Genomic DNA, 19,493 nt, shown 5'->3' with positions numbered 1-19,493 from the left:
GAACAGCCTTCCTACTCCTGACCCAGTGATCTTTTGCCACACCGCACTGCATCTTTACAAGGGAACTGTGACCCCAGTGAAGGGGATTCTAGAACATTCTTGGTGGTGAGCCTCTTAAAAAGTAAGGATTTCACATAAATCTTAGTAGCAGATAATGGATGTGACAAAAACAGGACATCATTGTGACATATGAGTAACTGTGCACCCCCATTTGAAGGTTCAAGTAAGTGTTTACTAAAACAGGTGTCTGTCTTCATGTTCTGTAGTGTTTTAAACTTCATTTTCTGTACTTGTTTCTAACAGACAAAAATCGGATCAGGAAAGTTGATGGGGCCCAAAGGAGTCTCTGTGGACCGCAACGGGCACATCATTGTGGTGGACAACAAGGCGTGCTGCGTGTTTATTTTCCAGCCAAATGGGAAAATAGTCACCAGGTTTGGTAGCCGAGGAAATGGGGACAGGCAGTTTGCAGGTACACTCGATGGTAATATGTAAACCCCCTTTTTTACGCTTCTTCTGCTCACATTTGCATGATGTTGGAGCATGTGGAAGATGCCTTAATCCCCAGTGTGTTTTCCGGCTTTAGGAAAGATACTGGGGATAAAATCTAAGCAAAAGCATGATGAGATGCTTCTCAATTACTCCGCCAGCAGTAAGTTGAACTGCGGTCCGTGTGTGGTTTTTATTGACAGCAGTTTACAGCTCAGAAGTCAAATCTTTGAATATTAAGTAAAACATAAAATTTAAAATAAAAATGTTTGAGGAACAGTGGAGTAACTCCAATTTCTACCTAGCTGTAGCTTTGTATAAGAAAGAGCTTCGGAATGAGAATTTTTTTCACCTTTCTAGATGATGGTAAGAGAGCAGGACTTTAGAAAATTTGCTGAGTACAGGAAGGGCAGTTCTGTTACTTCTCTTTCTGGTGTACCACTTTGCAAGCACAGGCTGACTTAGTTTTTAACATCTGCAAGAAGAGGCTGAAAACGGTATATTAGATTTTCTTTTTAAAAGGATGCTTTCGGCATTTGACAATAATTTGCATAATCATTTTTGTGCTTTGTCTCCAGTTCTGCCAGGTTCTGAATGTCACCCCAAATTACAAAATATGGGTTTCTGCTCTACTTTTTAAAAAAATATTACATATGGGCGTCTTTTTTCCCAGTACTAAGACTCCCCACATCCTCCCTAAAGGGACTAACATGTACTCAGAGAAGCTGGCAGATGTGACTTTCAGATGGTGCTGCAGAGAATGAATTCTGATGCTTATTGCTCGTTACGCTTCGTTAAGGCTGCTGGCACTCTTAGCTTGATGTAAAAGAAGCCAGAGTAGACAGTCCCGAGTGTAGAATGATAGAGGACCAGGACCTAGGCCATCTAGAGCCAGTGTTCTAGCCGAATGATCTTTCAAGAACCGAGTCTATAATTCTTTGTTCTTTCTTAAATAACTAATATGTTGAGTTTTGTAACTGCTACGTTGTTGTAATCATTTTTATGGTTAACAGTAGTCACATATGTTTTTCATCTTTATTGCAGGTCCCCATTTTGCAGCTGTAAATAGCAATAATGAGATTATTGTTACAGATTTCCATAATCATTCTGTCAAGGTACTATAAACACACCATTTATTGTTCACTTTTAACTGCTGTTATTGAGAAATCAGACTGGGAGAAAATAATGTAATACTCCCATATATGCACAGGAACTAAAGGAATGAACCTGAAAGAGTACACTTTGCTTCTCCCTAAAGATGCAGGTTTTAGTTTGGACCCACAGAGTTGGGAGAGTCAGAAAATCAAACAAAATGTGGTGACGACAAGTTTTTTAATTTGAAATAGCTATAAATGGAGATGACTTAAAAATTAAATTTGAAAAAGCAGTTGCTTGAACTTAGAGAGGCAGAACTTTCCAAAACTTAATATTTTGCCTCTATTCAATACATTAAAACAAGATCACTTTTTCAATTATCTGCATCATAAGTCCTTTCAAACAAAATTAGATATCCGAACTCCGCTAATATCTAAAATCTGTGCAGATTTTGTGAGGGAAATAGCCCTAGTATACATTCCTATAGATGTCTCATACTTTAGAGAATGCTTTCGCACACTTGGTGTTCCCCAGAATACAGTGCCTCTTCCCCTCCGCCGAGCAGTGTAGTACATCTTTCTTACTAGGTGTAGGGGGAAGAAAGATTTGAGATTTATTATGAGCAAATCAGGACATCCAGAAATGAAAACAAATTTGTGACTTACTGAAACGAGAAAATGTTTAATTACATTCTAGACCGCGGTTCCTAAGGTGGGGTGCATGTTCCACTGAAGGCACGCCAGGTGGCCCTGGGCAGTGCACTGGCAGACATTTTTTTTTTTTTAACTTTATTTATTTTTGAGACAGGGAGAGACAGAGCATGAACAGGGGAGGGTCAGAGAGAGGGAGACACAGAATCGGAAACAGGCTCCAGGCTCTGAGCTGTCAGCACAGAGCCCGACGCGGGGCTCGAACTCACGGACTGCGAGATCGTGACCTGAGCTGAAGTCGGACGCTTAACCCACTGAGCCACCCAGGCGCCCCAGACATTTTCATTTTAAGAGTCATGTGTTTATTTTTAGGGTTACCCTCTGTTTACATCAAGTGGTACTGGTTTGCACTTATAGAAGTGATACAATGTTTTCCTTGTAAGTAAATTCGTTAAAATTTTTTAAGGTGAGGCCTTTTTAAAGGAAGGGTAAGAGGGAAATAGCATAGGAGGCGTATGCCAGTGACTAAAGTTTGCGCTTAGAGACAACCATCGGGCAACCAAAGTTGTCAGTGTTGGTGACTGGAATAGCTATGTAGGGATAGGATTTCAACACCCAAAGGCACTCTCTCTTCTGAGTCCATCACCGCTTCATTTCCCCCAGGTTGTCCCAAAAGATACATTTAACCCAAGTAAATGGAATGGTTTTGAGCTTTTTTTGGTGGATGCAAAGTGTAGGGCACAGTGGGCCTGCCCCTGATGGGGCAAGAAGAGGGGAAAGGATGCCCACCATTGCTTGCTTCTCAGGCTGCTTCCTGCCACGTTGTGTCTCTGGAGTTGCTGCCATAGTGGGGGAGCTCATTCCCCACTCCCCTACCTCCCTCAGTGTCTGTAAGCTGCAAATCCTCTCTCTCTACAGGAGGTGTCTTGGTAAACGGAAGAGGACGTTGGGAAGAGTAGTGCTGGGGAGGAGGGAAACAGCAGAGGCAGAAGGGACTGGGCTCTGGACTGCCCCCCCCCCCCCCCCCGCCGGGGGTGCTGTAACAGTCCTGTGTGATGAGCTTAACGGTAACATAGGCTGTCCTCAGACTTCCTATCCTTCACTCACTTAATAGGGGAATCATTTAACTACAGGGCATTTAACCAGAAGATAACTCATATGGATCAGCAAAGGCCAGCAAACGCCTGGTATAGATGCTGCCCACCCCCACCGGAAGACAGTCCTATTAATCAAGTTGCTCTTTTCTACTAAGCGCAACTGTGGCCTCAGAGCCTTTCCGTCCCAATGCTCCAGGCAGCCTCTATGAATCAACTGGCATTGGTATGTGGGAGGACTCCTAGTTACCAGCCCTGGCTGACAATGTAGAAGGAAATAAGACATATGTAAGTAATCAAAATGCAAGGCAGATAGCGATAAATTATTATTTTAATATAGGTACATATAAAGTTCTATAAGTATCCAGAAGAAAACAAAGAGCAGATTTCTGTAACTAAGACCATCAGGGAAGACTTCCAAGTGGAGGTGGTATTTGAGGTGAGCAGAATTTTGAAATCAGGAAAGGATTATCATCCAAGTGATAAAAACTTGCTATAAAAACTTGGATGAGAAGCAAAGCTGTAAAAACTACTTCAGCTCATGCATCCGCCTCTTAATATGTTTTCATCTGAATAATTTATAAGCAATTAAATGACATTTTAGGTGGGAAAAATAGAAGCTACAAGAAATTTGTAATTATTAAGATTCTGAAAACTCTTCAAGTTTTCAGTACAGCAGAGGTAGATTATTTTACTAATTTGAACTCAGTTTCCCTCTTATTTAAGAAAACCAGTGTTTTTTCTCTTCTGTTTGGAAGCTGTTGCCATATAGCTTTTATGGAATAGTTGGGCTTTTGTTTCCCCTGTGACACGTGGCAGTTAGCAGTGGTTCTGGATTCAATTCATTTCTCTATTGGTAAATGTAAAAACTGTGCCTATAGGTCGGGGCTAACAAATGGTCTAAGTTCTTTAGCCATTTTCAGTGTGTATTTTGTTTTCATTGCAAAACAACTAAATTTGGCATTCTGCATCATTACAAAATGGGGCAGAAGCATTTGTGTTTTTTGCAGTAGGCCAAGGAAAACACACCTCTTCAGTGAAATAAATACAAACAAACAAAAAGATTATTGGTAGGACTTATTAAGGGAAAAGATCAGAGAGTAAGAAATTGTGTCCTCACCAGCATACAAACAGTTTCATTGGCCTTTAAAACAAGAACATTCTGTGTGAAAGGAGATAAAAGGAGTCAGGAAAGATTTTTAAAAAATAATCTTAGCCAAAGCTAGTTCTTGTCTTGTCCTTTCCAAAGAACCAAAGAGGTAGCTTGCTTAGCTGGCAAGTTATGTAATTAATTCAAGAAACAGTCATGATTCTTTTTCTTTATCTTAAAGGGAGTTTAGCCTTTAGAGATGGTTTGTCTCCCTTTGCTTCTCCAATGTACATAACTAAAAGAAAGAGAGTCATTTTAATCTTTCATGATCACAGAGATGGCAGTAGGAGAATCTGTAAAAGGCCCTGAGATCATTCTCAAATTAGGTCTGCACTGGGGTATGGTGAACTCCCTCTGTTCCACGTTTCAGGAACCCTTACTCTCATGGCTTTGCATGTAATACGTTTTGATTTGTTAATGGGTCCTTCAACATATGTTGGCTGCATCATAATGGAAGCTTAAAATAATATCCTGGAGATACTTCACAGCCATTAAATACCATCTGAATCAAGATAAAATTATGCTTACTGTAGCTTACAAATAACCACATAATAACAATTTATTTCTCTCCAAATCAATAATCTGTATTTGATACATGTACTTTAACACTCCATTAATAAGAATATTTAATTAACCACAACAAGCTATTGCTTGTCTAGATCATATATCAGAGAATTTGCTGAAGAATTCTGTGTACCTCCCCAACTTCTCTCAGCCCTCTCCCCTCAGTATGCTGCATCTATCAAAGCCTTAGAGTCATATGACCTATCTATTTTAACTAAATATATATTCTGAAAAAAATATATTAAAAAGCCCTTCTATTGTTCCTCACCTGTGCCATACACACACACACACACACACACACACACACACACACACACACACACACTTTTCCCTTATATTCCCTTATAAGTGTGAAGTCCAACTTGCTCTTTCTCACGTTGACTTTGTAAAATGGTAATAAATTCTGAGCACCCAGCCTAACAAAAAGCTCCACGGTCCTGATCCAACTTTGATCATCCCTCCTGTTAGAAATAGTAATATTTCTGTTCTTGAAATTTAGCTATTTATTCAAAGGCAGGAATAATAATACTGTTGAAAATTATAGCTCCACTTTCTTATCCTGCCTTATATTCCTATATATTTTATAATTTATAACAAAAGTATTTTTCATATAAGTATTCAATAACCAGATAGGAGCTAGAAATAAGAACTGATTTAACAAATGATAAATCAAATTTATATAGTAAATTGGGGAACCATAAGTAATATAGGGGTCTACTTTGTAGATTTTTTTTTTTTTTTTTTTTTTTTTTTAGAATGTCTTAACTCATAATAAAAAATCTGCTGAGATACATATTTTTTTTAAAACCCGTAATGTTGGCTCAACTATTTTTGGTTTCAAATAAAATCATTTAAAAATATCTCATACAGGTGTTTAATCAGGAGGGAGAATTCATGTTGAAGTTTGGCTCAAATGGAGAAGGAAATGGGCAGTTTAATGCTCCAACAGGTGTAGCAGTGGATTCAAATGGAAACATCATTGTAGCAGATTGGGGAAACAGCAGGATCCAGGTAAACTCATGTAATGCTAATGTATTTGTTTAGAGTGACGGGTGTTTGTTGGAAGTGAAGAATTGGCTGTCTCCCAACTGGGATGTTTTCCATTGTTCATTGGTTAGGTCTCAGGAGAAGTGCCAAACTAAGGTGGAGGAGAAAAACATCAACAGGTTACCAGAGTGAAAACCTCTGAATTGGGAATTTTTAACACAAAAGTGTTTGTGGATAGAAATCGAGAGGTCCATCCATTGAACAAAAATATTATGTTACTGTTTTTACTAGCTTCCAACTAAAAACTCATTTTCTTTAATTATGAATATAGGCAACAATCACCGTAGTTTTAGGAACACCTATAACTTTGTCACCAGGAGGAATCATGGTTGCAGAGGTCTTGAATTGTCATATGCTCATCACTATTTCAGAACCAGTCAGTGTTACAGGACAATTTAGATGAGATGGATACATCACCATTTCTTGTTATTTAATGTGTTGGTTTAAAAAGCACACATACTGGGGCGCCTGGGTGGCTCAGTCGGTTGAGCGTCCGACTTCAGCTCAGGTCACGATCTTGCAGCTCGTGAGTTCGAGCCCCACATATCAGGCTCTGTGCTGACAGCTCAGAACCTGGAGCCTGTTTCAGATTCTGTGTCTCCCTCTCTGTCTGTCCCAACCCACTCGCATTCTGTCTCTGTCTCTCTCAAAAATAAGTAAACATTAAGAGAATGAAAAAAATAAAAAAATAAAAAGCACACATATTACTATATCGCAGTTTTGTACAATTTTGATAACTATGTTTTAATAATGATTGTTTTCCTTTATAATCCCATGTATTTTGTTTTATGCATTTAAAAACATTATTCTGCTGAATAACCTGAGTCAAAGAGGAAGTCCCAAGGAAAAATTTAAAATATACTGGCCTGAATGAAAGTACAAATATAGCGTATCAAAGTTTGTGGTGTGCAGCTAAGAGGGTCCTGAGAGGAAGGTTTTTCCCCCAGCTTTATTGCGATATAATTGGCATATACATTGTGTAAGTTTAAGGTGTGTAATATGATTTGATACACTCATATATTGCAAAATGATTACCACCATAGCTTTAGCCAATACCTCTGTCACCGTCACGTTACTACCATTTCTTTTTTGTGGTGAGAACATTTAGATCTCCTCTCTTAGCAAAATTTTCAAGTATATAAAATTGTTTTATTAACTATAATCACCATACAACGCATTAGATCCCCAGAACTTATTCATCTTTTAACTGGAAGTTTATACCCTTTGACCAACTTCTCCCCATTTCCCCCACTCTCCAGCCCTGGCAACCACCATTCTACATGAGAGGGAACTTACTGGCACTAAGTGCTTACATTAGAAAGTCAGAGATCACGAATCCCAGCTCCTACCTCAAAAAAGCCAGAAGTAGAGGAGCAGAACAGCCTGAAAGCAAACAGGCGGGAGGAAATAGTGCAGATAGGATCAGAAATCAGTGTAGTGCAAGGCAAACAATAGAGAAGAGCAGTGAAACAGAAAGGTGGTTCCTTGGAATGATCAATAAGATGACAGACCTCTAATGAGACCGCTAAAGGAAAAGACACAAAGTGCTAATATCATCACAGACTCCGCAGGCATACAGAAGTTCTGTGAACTCTACATGCGCATTTTTGACAATTTAGATGAGATGGACCAATTTCTCAAAAAGTACAAATTCCACAACTCACTCAATATAAAATAAATAACCTGAATACCCCAACAACTGTTAAGGAAATGTAGTTAATAATTTTAAAACTCCCCCAAAATAAATCTCTAGACTCAAATGGTGTTACGGGAGTATTCTGCCAAACTAGGTGAAAGGTACGCAGAATTTCTCTGTACTATCCTTGGAACTTCCTATGAATCTATAATTATTTCAAAATTAAAAGTGAACAAAAACATTTTAAATATAATAATGAATTTAAATATATTTTCATGGTTTAGGATTAATGGTGTCATGATGGCATTTGCCATTTTAATTGGGTATAAAAAATAATAAAAGTGGTTACATTCTGGAAAAAAAGAATTAAAACATTATTTTGAGGTCTGTAGTTGTTTCCAGACAAAAAAAGTAGATTTTTCTCTAAATTAAGAACAAGGGTTTTGAATCCCCAGACTAAGAGACTATTCTTTTCTCAATTTCTCTTTCCAGAAGAATCTAAACATACATGTGCAGACAGGGTTATTCATCCTTGCCAATATGGCCCTGTGCCGAATTTCTGAGACCTCAGAATGCACGGGTTAAATCAGGTAGCATCCAGGTGTCTTTGTGAAGACAGTAGTATTTAGCCGTTTGAATGTGATACTGGTATTACTTCCCAGAAAAAGGACTGAGACTATAAATGCTTTTATTTCTCCATTATATTTATCTTGCTTAATTATGCTAATGTACATCTACATTTGAAAGAGCTATTCTATTGTGTTGGAAAGCTAGAAGCCAGACTGGGAACCAAGTTCACAAAGCAGTTCTATAGACTACAGGTGCTTAGCTGTTTGTATTGTGGCCCTCCTAGCACCTGCCTAGTCACACTGCCTTGTGAAACACCTATGGGCCAAATAGAATGGTCAAAAGAAACCAGCCTGGGCCTTGTGAAAGAAAAATGTTCCTTGTATTTCATCATGGCAGAAGCTTCTAGCCCAAAAGAAGACTACTTCATATCCAGATGTACATGTTGTGGGGCACCTGGCTGGCTGAGTTGGTAGGGTGTGTGACTCTTGATCTCAGGGTTGTGAGTTTGAGCCCCACACTGGGTGTAGAGATTACTTAAAAACAAAATATTCTAAAAAACCCACAAATGTACATGTTGAGTTATTGACTTCTTTTTTTTTTTTAATTTTGTTTAATGTTTATTTATTTTTGAGACAGAGAGAGACAGAGCGTGAGCAAGGGAGGGGCAGAGAGAGAGGGAGACACAGACTCTGAAACCGGCTCCAGGCTCTGAGCTGTCAGCACAGAGCCCAGCGCGGGGCTTGAACTCGCGAACTGTGAGATCATGACCTGAGCCGAAGTCGGACGCTTAACCCACAGAGCCACCCAGGCACTCCAAGTTATTGATTTCTTATAACTCCTTCTTTTCTGAAAAGGAAGTGCCTGGGTGACTCAGTCGGTTAAGCATCTGACTTGGGCTTAGGTCATGATCTCAGGGTTCATGGGTTCAAGCCCTACATCAGGCTCTGTGCTGACAGCTCGGAGCCTGGGGCCTGCTTTGGATTCTGTGTCTCCGTCTCTCTCTGCCCCTTCCCACTCACGCGTGCTCTCTTTCTCTCAAAAATAAATAAACATTTTTTAAAAAATGAAAAGGGGGCGCCTGGGTGGCTCACTCGGTTGAGCGTCTGACTTCAGCTCAGGTCATGATCTCGAGGTCTGTGAGTTTGAGCCCCGTGTCAGGCTTTGTGCTGACAGCTCAGAGCCTGGAGCCTGCTTTGGATTCTGTGTCTCCCTCTCTCTCTGCCCCTCCCCCCACTCATGCGCTGTCTCTCTCTCTCTCTCTCTCTCTCTCTCTCTCTCTCTGTCAAAAATAAATAAACGTTAAAAATGTTTTCTAATAAATAAAAAAGGTTAGAGTGGGAGAGAGAGCCAAAGCATAAGAGACTCTTAAAAACTGAGAACAAACTGAGGGTTGATGGTGGGTGGGAGGGCGGGGAGGGTAGGTGATGGGCATTGAAGAGGGCATCTTTTGGGATGAGCACTGGGTGTTGTATGGAAACTAATTTGACAATAAATTTCAAAATAATAAAAAAAAATTTTTTTCTAATAAATTAATTTTTAAAAAATGAAAAGGAAAAAAGATCTTTATTTTCTCATTGTATATTATGACTCAGAACCATTCCTTTGTGGTCTAGTGGCTGATTTTTCTGTCTTGTGATTGGGGATAAAAGAGGGATGTGAGGCTGGAAGTGTGGAAAATGAAGGCTGAGAGTAGGAGACAAGGGTCCTTCATTTTCAGGCACCACTGAAGACTATTCCCCTCAAACTGACTACTGTTAAGAATGTAAATGAGGTCTGGTGGCCAATGGCACGCTCCTTGTCAGTGACTCTGAGGGATAGAGAGTGAAAGGAGGAAAAGCAAGGTAAGTGGAGTGAAGGATTGGATATATGATCATTACCTAAACGAACCTGTTAGGTTACACGCGTGCTTTTGTATTGACAATATGAGCATTAAGGGTTTTCTAACTCCTGTTTCATCATACTACTCTAACTTTTCCTGTAACACTCTGACTTTATATTTTTTACAGGTTTTTGATGGAAGTGGATCATTTTTGTCCTACATTAACACATCTGCTGACCCACTGTATGGCCCCCAGGGCCTGGCCCTTACTTCAGATGGTCACGTTGTGGTTGCAGACTCTGGAAACCACTGTTTCAAGGTCTACCGGTACTTACAGTAGTGGTGCGCAGATGGACCCCCCTCTCCCAAAGGTCTTGCACTATAAACTGGAAGGGATTTCTCGACGCGGGACCAGATTACACTAGACTTTTCATGCTAGAAGGAATCATTGGCGAACTTTCCAAGGTGATTTCTGAATGTAACAATTTCCTTAAAAACTGCATATCTGATTTCTGTAATTCGCCTTTAGGGTTTGAAAGAAGGAAATCCCTTCTACTGAATCTTTGGAAAACGCAGCGTTTCACACCTGTGAACTATGGCTTCTAGGACAGGGATTTATGTAGTTGAACTGATTTTGCAAATCAAGCAAGCACTAAAAAAAACCTAGAATATTTAAAGGTGTTTGTTAATCCCGTGAATGGTAGCTTTTGTGCAGAGCCTCCAAAAACAAAACAAAACAAAACAAAAACAGAATCTGTTGTACTTTATTTAACTTCAATTACAAGACCCGGGGGATCTTCTAACCTCACTTTCACAGTCGGTCTTAACTTATGTGACATTTTTTTGGTTATCAATAACTACATGTAAATTAGGAGAGAATAAAACTGTCTTGCAAAACCCTCCCAGGTGTGATTAGGCAGGCCTCTTGAGTTCAGCACTTAAAAACCACTGCACATATCCCATCCTTTCTGGGTTAGATCAAAGATCTTTTTTGTGTGTTCTCACCTTTTCTCTCCTGCTCCCCTTGTATCAAAAAACAGAGTCCATTTTCAGGGAAACCTGAAATTCCGAATGCTTTAAAAAGCATATTACAATAGCAATGCTACCTTTTGGTAAACAAACAGCCCCCCTCAACTCCAGATTAGTGCACTGGCATGTGGTCAAGAAAAAGTCAGTCACATTTTATGTGCCATGTTCTCACGTGTCTCTCCTCTTCCACTTCACGAAAGCGAAAGCTTTACCTCCTGCAGAATGTCAGCACATGTAGTAGGACGCCAGTGTCCTAGGACAGAGAGCCATAAGTAGCCCTTTGGAGGACGGATGGTGTCAGCCAAAGGCATGTGATTGATTAATGGTTTCCCCTTAGAAAGCAAGTGTTACCAAAGTCGTGTTATCTCGAAAGCATTACAGGTTAAGGGCATGTTACGGTTATTTATCATTGTCTAATGAATAGTAGAGGCATTAAAGGACTATGTATACATGATTAGGGTAAGGTAGAATGTATCATATATATATATATATATATATATATAGTTGAACCTTTGGTGTATTGAAATAGGCAGCACTCTGAAAGACAGAAGCATCATCCAGCACATCCCTTTACTGAGCAGTTTAAAGCCGTCCCTAGTAGAGGAAGCCCTAAAACAGGTATAATTTTCACCATTTTCCAGGAATGATGGTATTGGCTGACTTTTAGTCAGAAAATGGCCTTCTGTGCTTTCAAAAGCAAAAACAAAACGAAAACAGGTTGAAAGAAAAGGAAACGTTGAACTTTAGTTACTCTTAATTTAAACTAAGTATAAATGGGTTTTGAGAAATGTGAAGAAAAATTTAGTCAATTGTTAATCTGTCTTTGATACTGTAAGGTAAGACGTGGTCTGTTTCCACTGTTTAATTTTCTACTCAGTTCTACCAAATAGGATGTCATGTTTGGCATCTTTGATATGACTTTGGGATCTTTTTCACTGAAAGCACCTTAGAACTGTACTATAAGAAAACATTTCCCATATGTATAATTATATGTGATGTTTATTGCTTAATTTATAACCCAGTCATTCTCTTAAAATAGGACTTTTTTAAATTTAGAAGGGAAATCTAGCTACTTCCAATTGTCTGTCAAATTTATTATGCCCAAATCAACCTCTCAAAAAAAAATGTTTTCAGGAAGATTTACATTTAGGTTTAGAATTTCTTTTTCTTTTTTCTTTTTTTTTTTTTTTTTTAGTTAGGTAGAGTTTTCAAAATATTTGAGACTGTGATAAAGTTATAAAATTCAGTAGCATTTTTGGATGTTAAATAAAATACTGTTTCCTAACATCAGCGAACTAAGTCTTTGAATTCAAACACTCGTATTAAATGAGTGCTTACTAGGTGCCAGGCACTATTTTAGGCACTGGGGATACAGCAATAGACAAAAGAGACAAAAATCCCTGCCTGCTTGGAGCTTACACTCTAGGGAGGGAATTTCATTTTGCCCTTTACTAACATTCTGCATAAAAGATAAGCTAGACCTTTGATAGGTCCTAGACCGTTTAAAAGAAAACCTTTTAAATTTGTTAAAATAACTTCTGTTTGTTTTCACAAGTAAAAGTGGCTTCCTGTTTAGATTCTGTCACAGGCTATTGGTCTTAAGACTAGTTGACTTAAAAGTGTTTTTTGCACAACACTGAAATTATACTTGTGAATTTAGAAATTAACTAGCCGTCCTACCATATCGGGCTGGGTATCTCAATAATATATTGAATATGAGGCTATTTTTTTTTTAAATCTGTCAATATTGGCACAAATTGGAATGGAAGAATAGATAGTTTGATTCAGACTTGTTCCACTATCTGTTACTAAAACACATGTTGTGGGCACTCTAAGAAACACTGTATTTTCCCCTCCAAAATATATAATCATGTATGGTAAAGTATAGATAACATTTCACATTTGGATACATATTAGCATTTACTGTATTTCTTGATGAGCTTATTTGAGGAGGGAAAGTGCTGCTGATAAGATAGAGTAGACAAGATTTACATGAAATTTTGTCACATTCTCTGGAAAATGGTTTCTGGTAAACTGAGAAGGATATTAACATAAGTGATTTTTTTTTTTCCCTGAGCTATCATTATTGTTTGATTTCTCTTTGTCAAGTGTACAGAACCTGTCATACGTTCATGATAAGTAGCACTGAGAAATTACCCATTCAAATGTCCCCTGGGCACTTACGGCAGCATATTGCCAGTTTGAATGTAAAGGTCAGTGACAATGCATTCCCTCCAAAACAGACCTCCCCTGCTGGGCTTGGGGGACGTGGTGACCTGGCCATCCAGAAACACGTGAATAAAAAGCCTTTATGACTGTTCACCATTTTTTAAAATGGTACTTAGTATCTTGATCAAACTTTAGTCTCCAGTAACTAAACAAATCCCCAAGTTTCCTTATTTTAATTTACTCTTTGACTAGATTTGAGAGAAATAAATACTACAGGTCCATGCAACTAGAACACAGTTGCTTCTACTACTAAATATACAGGGTATGTCCTCACATGAAGTTGACTGGAATAGCAGTATACTAGCAAGTGTCTATGGATCCTTAACATGGAAGGATTCACATAAATGCTTTGCTAATACCTACTGAGTTAATTGGAGGAAATAGCAAATAAATATTAGGCAATGTGCAGATTACTTCAAAAGGGAAAAACCTTTTTGTACATTTGGACTCTATAGTATCCTCCCTATTCACCAGCTTCTGGAAAGGGAGGAGTATTTTTAGTTTACTAATTTAACAACAAGACATTTCCAGGTAGGAGAACATTGAAGCTGTTTGCTTGAGAACATCATCTAATTTTGCTTAAAATCGAAAGTCGTAATACTGTTGCATTCTGTAAATGTTGCAGGGTTTTAAACTTTACAATTATTTTAATATTTTTGATAACTAGGAATCTAGTATTGCCATAAAGGAAACTAAGTGCCCATTAAAGATTTGTTTGGTATAAATAAATGATTTTTTTGTTTTGTTTTAAATGACAGTAAGCTACAAATCATGATGTTAATCTTAAACTTTCTGAAGATGAACTGTGTGGCAGTGATTGTGTGGTCTGTTTGTCGAGAATGTATGAAAGCTATTAATATTCTAAAATAGATTAATAAATTGGCTATGTTGTCCCAATGAATGTACAGCACGTCCATTAACTTTCAAAAGCAACACAGCCTTAAACTCAATGCTTTTGCTTTATGACATGGGAATGTTCTGTCATCAACAGAGTGTATTCTTGTAATAGAATTCTTTATATCATTTTCAATTCTATAGCCTTTCAATCCTATGTATGAGTATAAAGGATTTCTGCTTCCTTTGTTTCTTTTTAAATTTTGTACATTCCATCTTTTTAGGTCTGTTTCATACGTTTTGTGTATAGAACACTAAGTCTTGCGCGCTCTGACATTGATACTGATATATTCTCATTTGTTCTTTTATGAATCGAAATGCTGACTGCCTATTTAAAGAAAAGAATGAACGCTGTGCATCAAAGTGTTTGTATGTCCGTAGCTACATATGTACCACAGTATTTTGGATGCTTTAGTCTACAATAAAACTTTAAATTAATTCTGTCTTGAAACATAGGAGAAACAAGATTCATGTGTATACCTTTACCATGCACAAAATCTCAAATCATTATAATAAAGCTTGTTTTCTCCATTTCCAGGGTGAATGTTTATGTATTGTTTGCTTTTTTAGTAAAGGGAAATGAAGGAATGTTCTACAATACGGGGAAGATACCAATACCTCAAACAAACTGTTTATAAAAGTGAGAAAAGCATAGTGAAATTTTTGTTGTTTACGATGCTAATAATCAGGTGAGCATTTAGGCTGTATCTTAAGCAGGAATTTGGAAAATCATGACATGTATGTCTAGCAAATATATTTAGAAGTCCAAATAGACCCAAAGCAATATGCTTATAATCCTTAAAGAATCACAGGACAGACCTTCTGGCATCAGGGTGGTCACATTTCTAGGGGGTGAAGAACTAGAAAGGGACCTCGCTGTAAATATTGTCTTTAGGTTCCAAAATTTAATTAAAATAAAATTCATTACAATAAAAGGTTTTTTTTAGAGGTTAGGGGTTTATTTATTCATTTATTTTTAAAATATTTTATTTATTTTTGAGATAGAGATAACACGAGCAGGGGATAGGCAGAGAGAGAGGGGGGGACAGAGGATCCAAAGTGGGCTCCATGCTGAGAGCAGACAGCCTGATGTGGGGCTCAAACTTACCAACTTCGAGATACAACCTGAGCTGAAGTTGGACACTTACCTGACTGAACCACCTAGGCTCCCCTACAATACAGTTTTTTATATTCCATCAAGCTAATGGCCAAGCATTTCGAGCAGTACTCACAACATCTAAAGATTACGTCCAGACAGGCCTCTGGAGGTTTGGTCGTAAAGGAACCTGATGATAAATGTACAAATAATAGGGTATCACTATGTCATATCCTTCCAAAGAAGATAGTTTCAACTGGCTTTTTTTTTTTTTAACGTTTATTTATTTTTGAGAGACAGAGAGACAGAGTGTGAGTGGGGAGGGGCAGAGGGGGAGGGAGACAGAATCCAAAGCAGGTTCCAGGCTCTGAGCTGTCAGCACGGAGCCTGAAGTAGGGCTTGAACCCACAGACTGTGAGATCATGACCTGAGCCAAAGTCGGAAGCTGAACTGACTGAGCCAGCCAGGTGCCCTGGCTTTCATAAATCGAATAAACTTTACATTGGTCTCTATTCATAATGTCAAAGTTGTCATTTTAATATTGCTAACCTATAGGTCAGGTATCTTCCCCACAAGACTTAAGGACAGATAAGCTCTCAACTTGAGTGGTGTATGGGTTTGATATTTGATCTTTTGTTCTCCTATAACGGACTCTTGTCTTTCTTCATTAATTGTAAATAAGTCATGGCCTTACATATATATGCATAGAACTTTTTTATTTATAGGCTTTTTGATTTTTCATTAAGTCTGGAATACTAAAATTTTCTTTTGAGTATCCTTTGTGAACAATGGAGGGACACAACAAAAATTTCTTGTTTTGTTTTTTTGGAGGGTTAAAAAAACCTCTAATAGTTTGTAACTCTACAAGAGGAGACTAAGTCAGTCTTGGAAGGACAGATGAAATAGAAATGAGAAAAAGGCCAAACATGTAACTGCGGATATTGGTTTTATTTAATCCTGCGTCCATTCTTCACTTATTTTTTCTTTAAACCAAGCAGGCACCATTGCCATCGTGGGCCATTTGGAGATTTTCAGATGCAGAGAGCATGGCATTCCTGATAAAAGCCAGTTGTCCCACGTTTAAGCATCTCTCAAATTATCCTTTGAGAACTCATTTCCCATGAAGCCAGCTGCACTCCTTTCCAGAGCAGCCAAGTTCAACTAAAGCTGCAGGGTATTATTTACCCTAAGTGAAGAGGCAGGAAGGGCAAATGATATTCTATCCTCTACCCCACGCTACTGCCTTTTTTTGTTGTTGCTGTCATTGGACAAATGTCTAAGCACTTGTGATACACCAGGGTTTAAGGTAGGTGTAAGGGATATAAAGATGAGGTAAAGCCTGTGGCCTCTAAGAGCTTGCAGTTTGGTTAGTGAACCAGGCCAGGTAATTATAATACCATGAGCTGCTTTTATATGCATTCATTAGCAAATATTTACTGAGTCTAGTATGTTCTAGCCACTAGGGAACAGCAGCAAACTAAAAAGTCCTTATTCTCATGGAGCTTTAATTCTACTGGAATGAAACTTACATCAATGTGTGTGTGTGTGTGTGTGTGTGTGTATTCATGTTCAGTGTGTGTATATATACACGTGTGTGTGTGTACGTGTGTGAAGATATATGTAATATATAATGGCTGGCTACATAATTTGTGGGGGCTGATGCAAAATGAAAATGCACGAACCCTCCTTCAAAAAGAATGTAAAAGGCTTTTTCCTTTTTTCCGTGGCCTCTTGACCTGTGGTGGTGGTTTTTATTTGCTATTTAATGTCCTGCTCCCTGGGGCATAGGGATACTTGCTGTCTAAGTAGAGACCCTCATGGGCACCTAGGGCCCCACACCATGACTCAGACTTCCCTATGGCTTGGGCCCGGGCCTCCTGCCAGGAATGGAGGGTGGCAGGGGTCACTGGATGGGGCTGAGGGAACTGGCAGGTAAGAACTTGTCGCAGAGGAAGGCAGAGGGCTGGTGTTGCCGCCGGACCACTTGTGAGCCAACACTTGGTAAAAGATGGCGAGAGAGCATGAGGTGTCCAGGAAAGAACAAGTAGTTCAATGTCGTGAGGCCACAGGATGCTCAAGAAGAAATGAGGAGAAATGAGACTGGGCTACAAAAAGGAGTAAGTTCCTTACTGTGCCTGTTCTCCCAGATGGAATGATTAGAAACTATGATACAGAGCAAATTAAGGTAAGAGCCATAAGAGAAGTGTTAATAAAACACAAGGGAAGTTCTGAGTTATCACATGATTCATGGGCACAATCCTGCTTTATGCCACATAATTATAAATAACAGTCCCTTTCGTTCTCAGATGTGCCCCATTTGGATGATAAATTGTATACTTGCTCTACACCAGTGTTTCTCAACCTTTTTTCCATTATCATCCCCCTAAGGAGCTCTCTTACACATTTTTTCCTAATCTCCCGTACTCCCACTCCATGAAATGTTACTACCAGAGATGTACCGTGTATCTGTTTATGTACTATAGCCCTTTGGAGAGCCACAGACCATCTGAGATTTTTCCAGCTTCCAGGAGTCCTCGTTGAAACCGATGCTCTGCAAAAATGATACAATAGCATTGTCATTTTTAACTCAGGGGATGTGGGATGACTGAGAAGTTGATAACGGTGACTATTTCTTGGGGCACCTGGGTGGCTCAGTCGGTTGGGCATCCGACTCTTGGTTTCGACTCAGGTCATGATCTCTCAGTTCGTGAGTTCGAGCCCCACATCAGGCTGTCTGCTGTCATTGCGGAACCCACTTTGGATCCTCTGCCCCCCCCATCCCTCCCCCACTCATGCACTCTCTTTTTCTCTCAAAAATAAACATTAAAAAAAATTTTTTTTAATGTTGACTATTTCTTATTTGAAATGTTCTCCTTTCACGGTTTTTCATTCTCCACCTTTTCCTACCTTGTAGACTTTTCCCTCTGTCTTTTCCAAATTACTTTCTTTTCCTGATTCCTTAATAAGACGTTTCTTCTAGAGGTCATGCTTTTCAGAATTTCAAGGAAGGGCCATGAGAAGGTTATCTTCAGTTTGGAGTATATTTCCTGAGAAAGCAAGGGAACCGGAGACAGGAGAATGTGTCTCTTCTCCTTGGTGGTGTCGTTCTGAGGTCTGGTATTCTAAAATGGGTGCACATCTGGAATCTCAGAGAAGTGTAACTACAATTCAGGGCCATTTAGGATACAGCTACTGTTCAAAGAGTAACCCACTCTATGTGCACTTAGTACTCATCTTTCCCAAGAGAAGACCCAATTGAGTCAATTTGTCACTGTCCAAGGCTACCTTGGCCACCCCAATCAAGGGGCTTGCTCTATGTTCACCCTGTACACTCTGCCTTTGGCACGAGCGCCTAGCCCTGGTCTAGTCAGGCATGGCCCAGATGGCCGAGAGTTCATTAGATGGAATGGCAAGAACCACACCTGTGTGTAGCAAGAATGCGGGGGTTTAAAGACAGAACGTGGCCAAGGGCCTGGAAGGCACCTAGAGAGTCAGAGTGTCCTCTCCAGTGGAGTTCTGTCCTCAGATCTCATCTCTCCTGTGTTCTTTCCTTCCACAAAGGAGATTTAAAAGATTTTTAAATACCCACACAGAGAAGTGCACACATGTTTAGTGGTTTTGCTCCTTTCGCATCTCACCCTTGCTGCCTCCTCACTCCCAAATAAATTACCAGCACGTCTTTGTCTCAAGCTCTGTTTTGGTGGAAACTCAGGGGATTCTGGGTTTCCAGGTTCCCAGTCTAGAAGAGGGGTTGTGACAGGTGGGCACATCTCTTTGGCCCTGCAGATTCCTTGCCTGTGGGGAGGGTTGTGGCTGGAGTAAGGGCAACAGGTCCCTCTGTAAAGCAGGGTCTTGGGCAAGGGTGCTGAGATGGGAGAGCAGTTCTGACTAAAACAAACCCCTTACTGGTGTGACCTGTCTGGTTCATCTTCACACACTTTGCAGGCAGCAGATAAAGTAAAAAGAATGAACTTCATGTATGCTTAAGGATTTTGTAAAACACAAATTTGAACAATAAGCAAATGCCATCTGGGTACAAAACCAGATGCTAGATGGTGGATACGGGATCCAAAGTCATGGGTTCCTCTCAGATGCTGCAAATATTTATCTACCATACTTAAAAACCTGTAT

General features: G+C 39.3%; 1 protein-coding gene across 11 annotated transcripts in view; it reads left to right on the top strand.

Annotated features, from left to right (window-relative positions):
* TRIM2 (tripartite motif containing 2) overlaps positions 1-14,810 on the top strand; it is a 158,947-nt gene extending 144,137 nt beyond the window's left edge. For 9 of the 11 annotated variants that reach the window (XM_053216852.1, XM_053216853.1, XM_027067537.2 and 6 more), the window contains 4 exons: positions 304-484; positions 1,534-1,604; positions 5,913-6,053; positions 10,302-14,810. In XM_053216852.1, the coding sequence (XP_053072827.1) occupies positions 304-484; positions 1,534-1,604; positions 5,913-6,053; positions 10,302-10,454 (546 nt within the window). In that variant the 3' untranslated portion in view covers positions 10,455-14,810. The remainder of the gene's footprint in view (positions 1-303; positions 485-1,533; positions 1,605-5,912; positions 6,054-10,301) is intronic. The other 2 variants (XM_027067541.2, XM_053216854.1) reach the window with 1 other exon arrangement.
* Positions 14,811-19,493: the final 4,683 nt, after the last annotated feature.

Source organism: Acinonyx jubatus, chromosome B1 (genome assembly GCF_027475565.1).
Source record: "Acinonyx jubatus isolate Ajub_Pintada_27869175 chromosome B1, VMU_Ajub_asm_v1.0, whole genome shotgun sequence".
Classification (NCBI taxonomy): Eukaryota; Metazoa; Chordata; class Mammalia; order Carnivora; family Felidae; genus Acinonyx; species Acinonyx jubatus.
The sequence above is the reverse complement of the archived record's forward strand: the minus strand, read 5'-3'. Positions and strand labels throughout refer to the sequence as shown.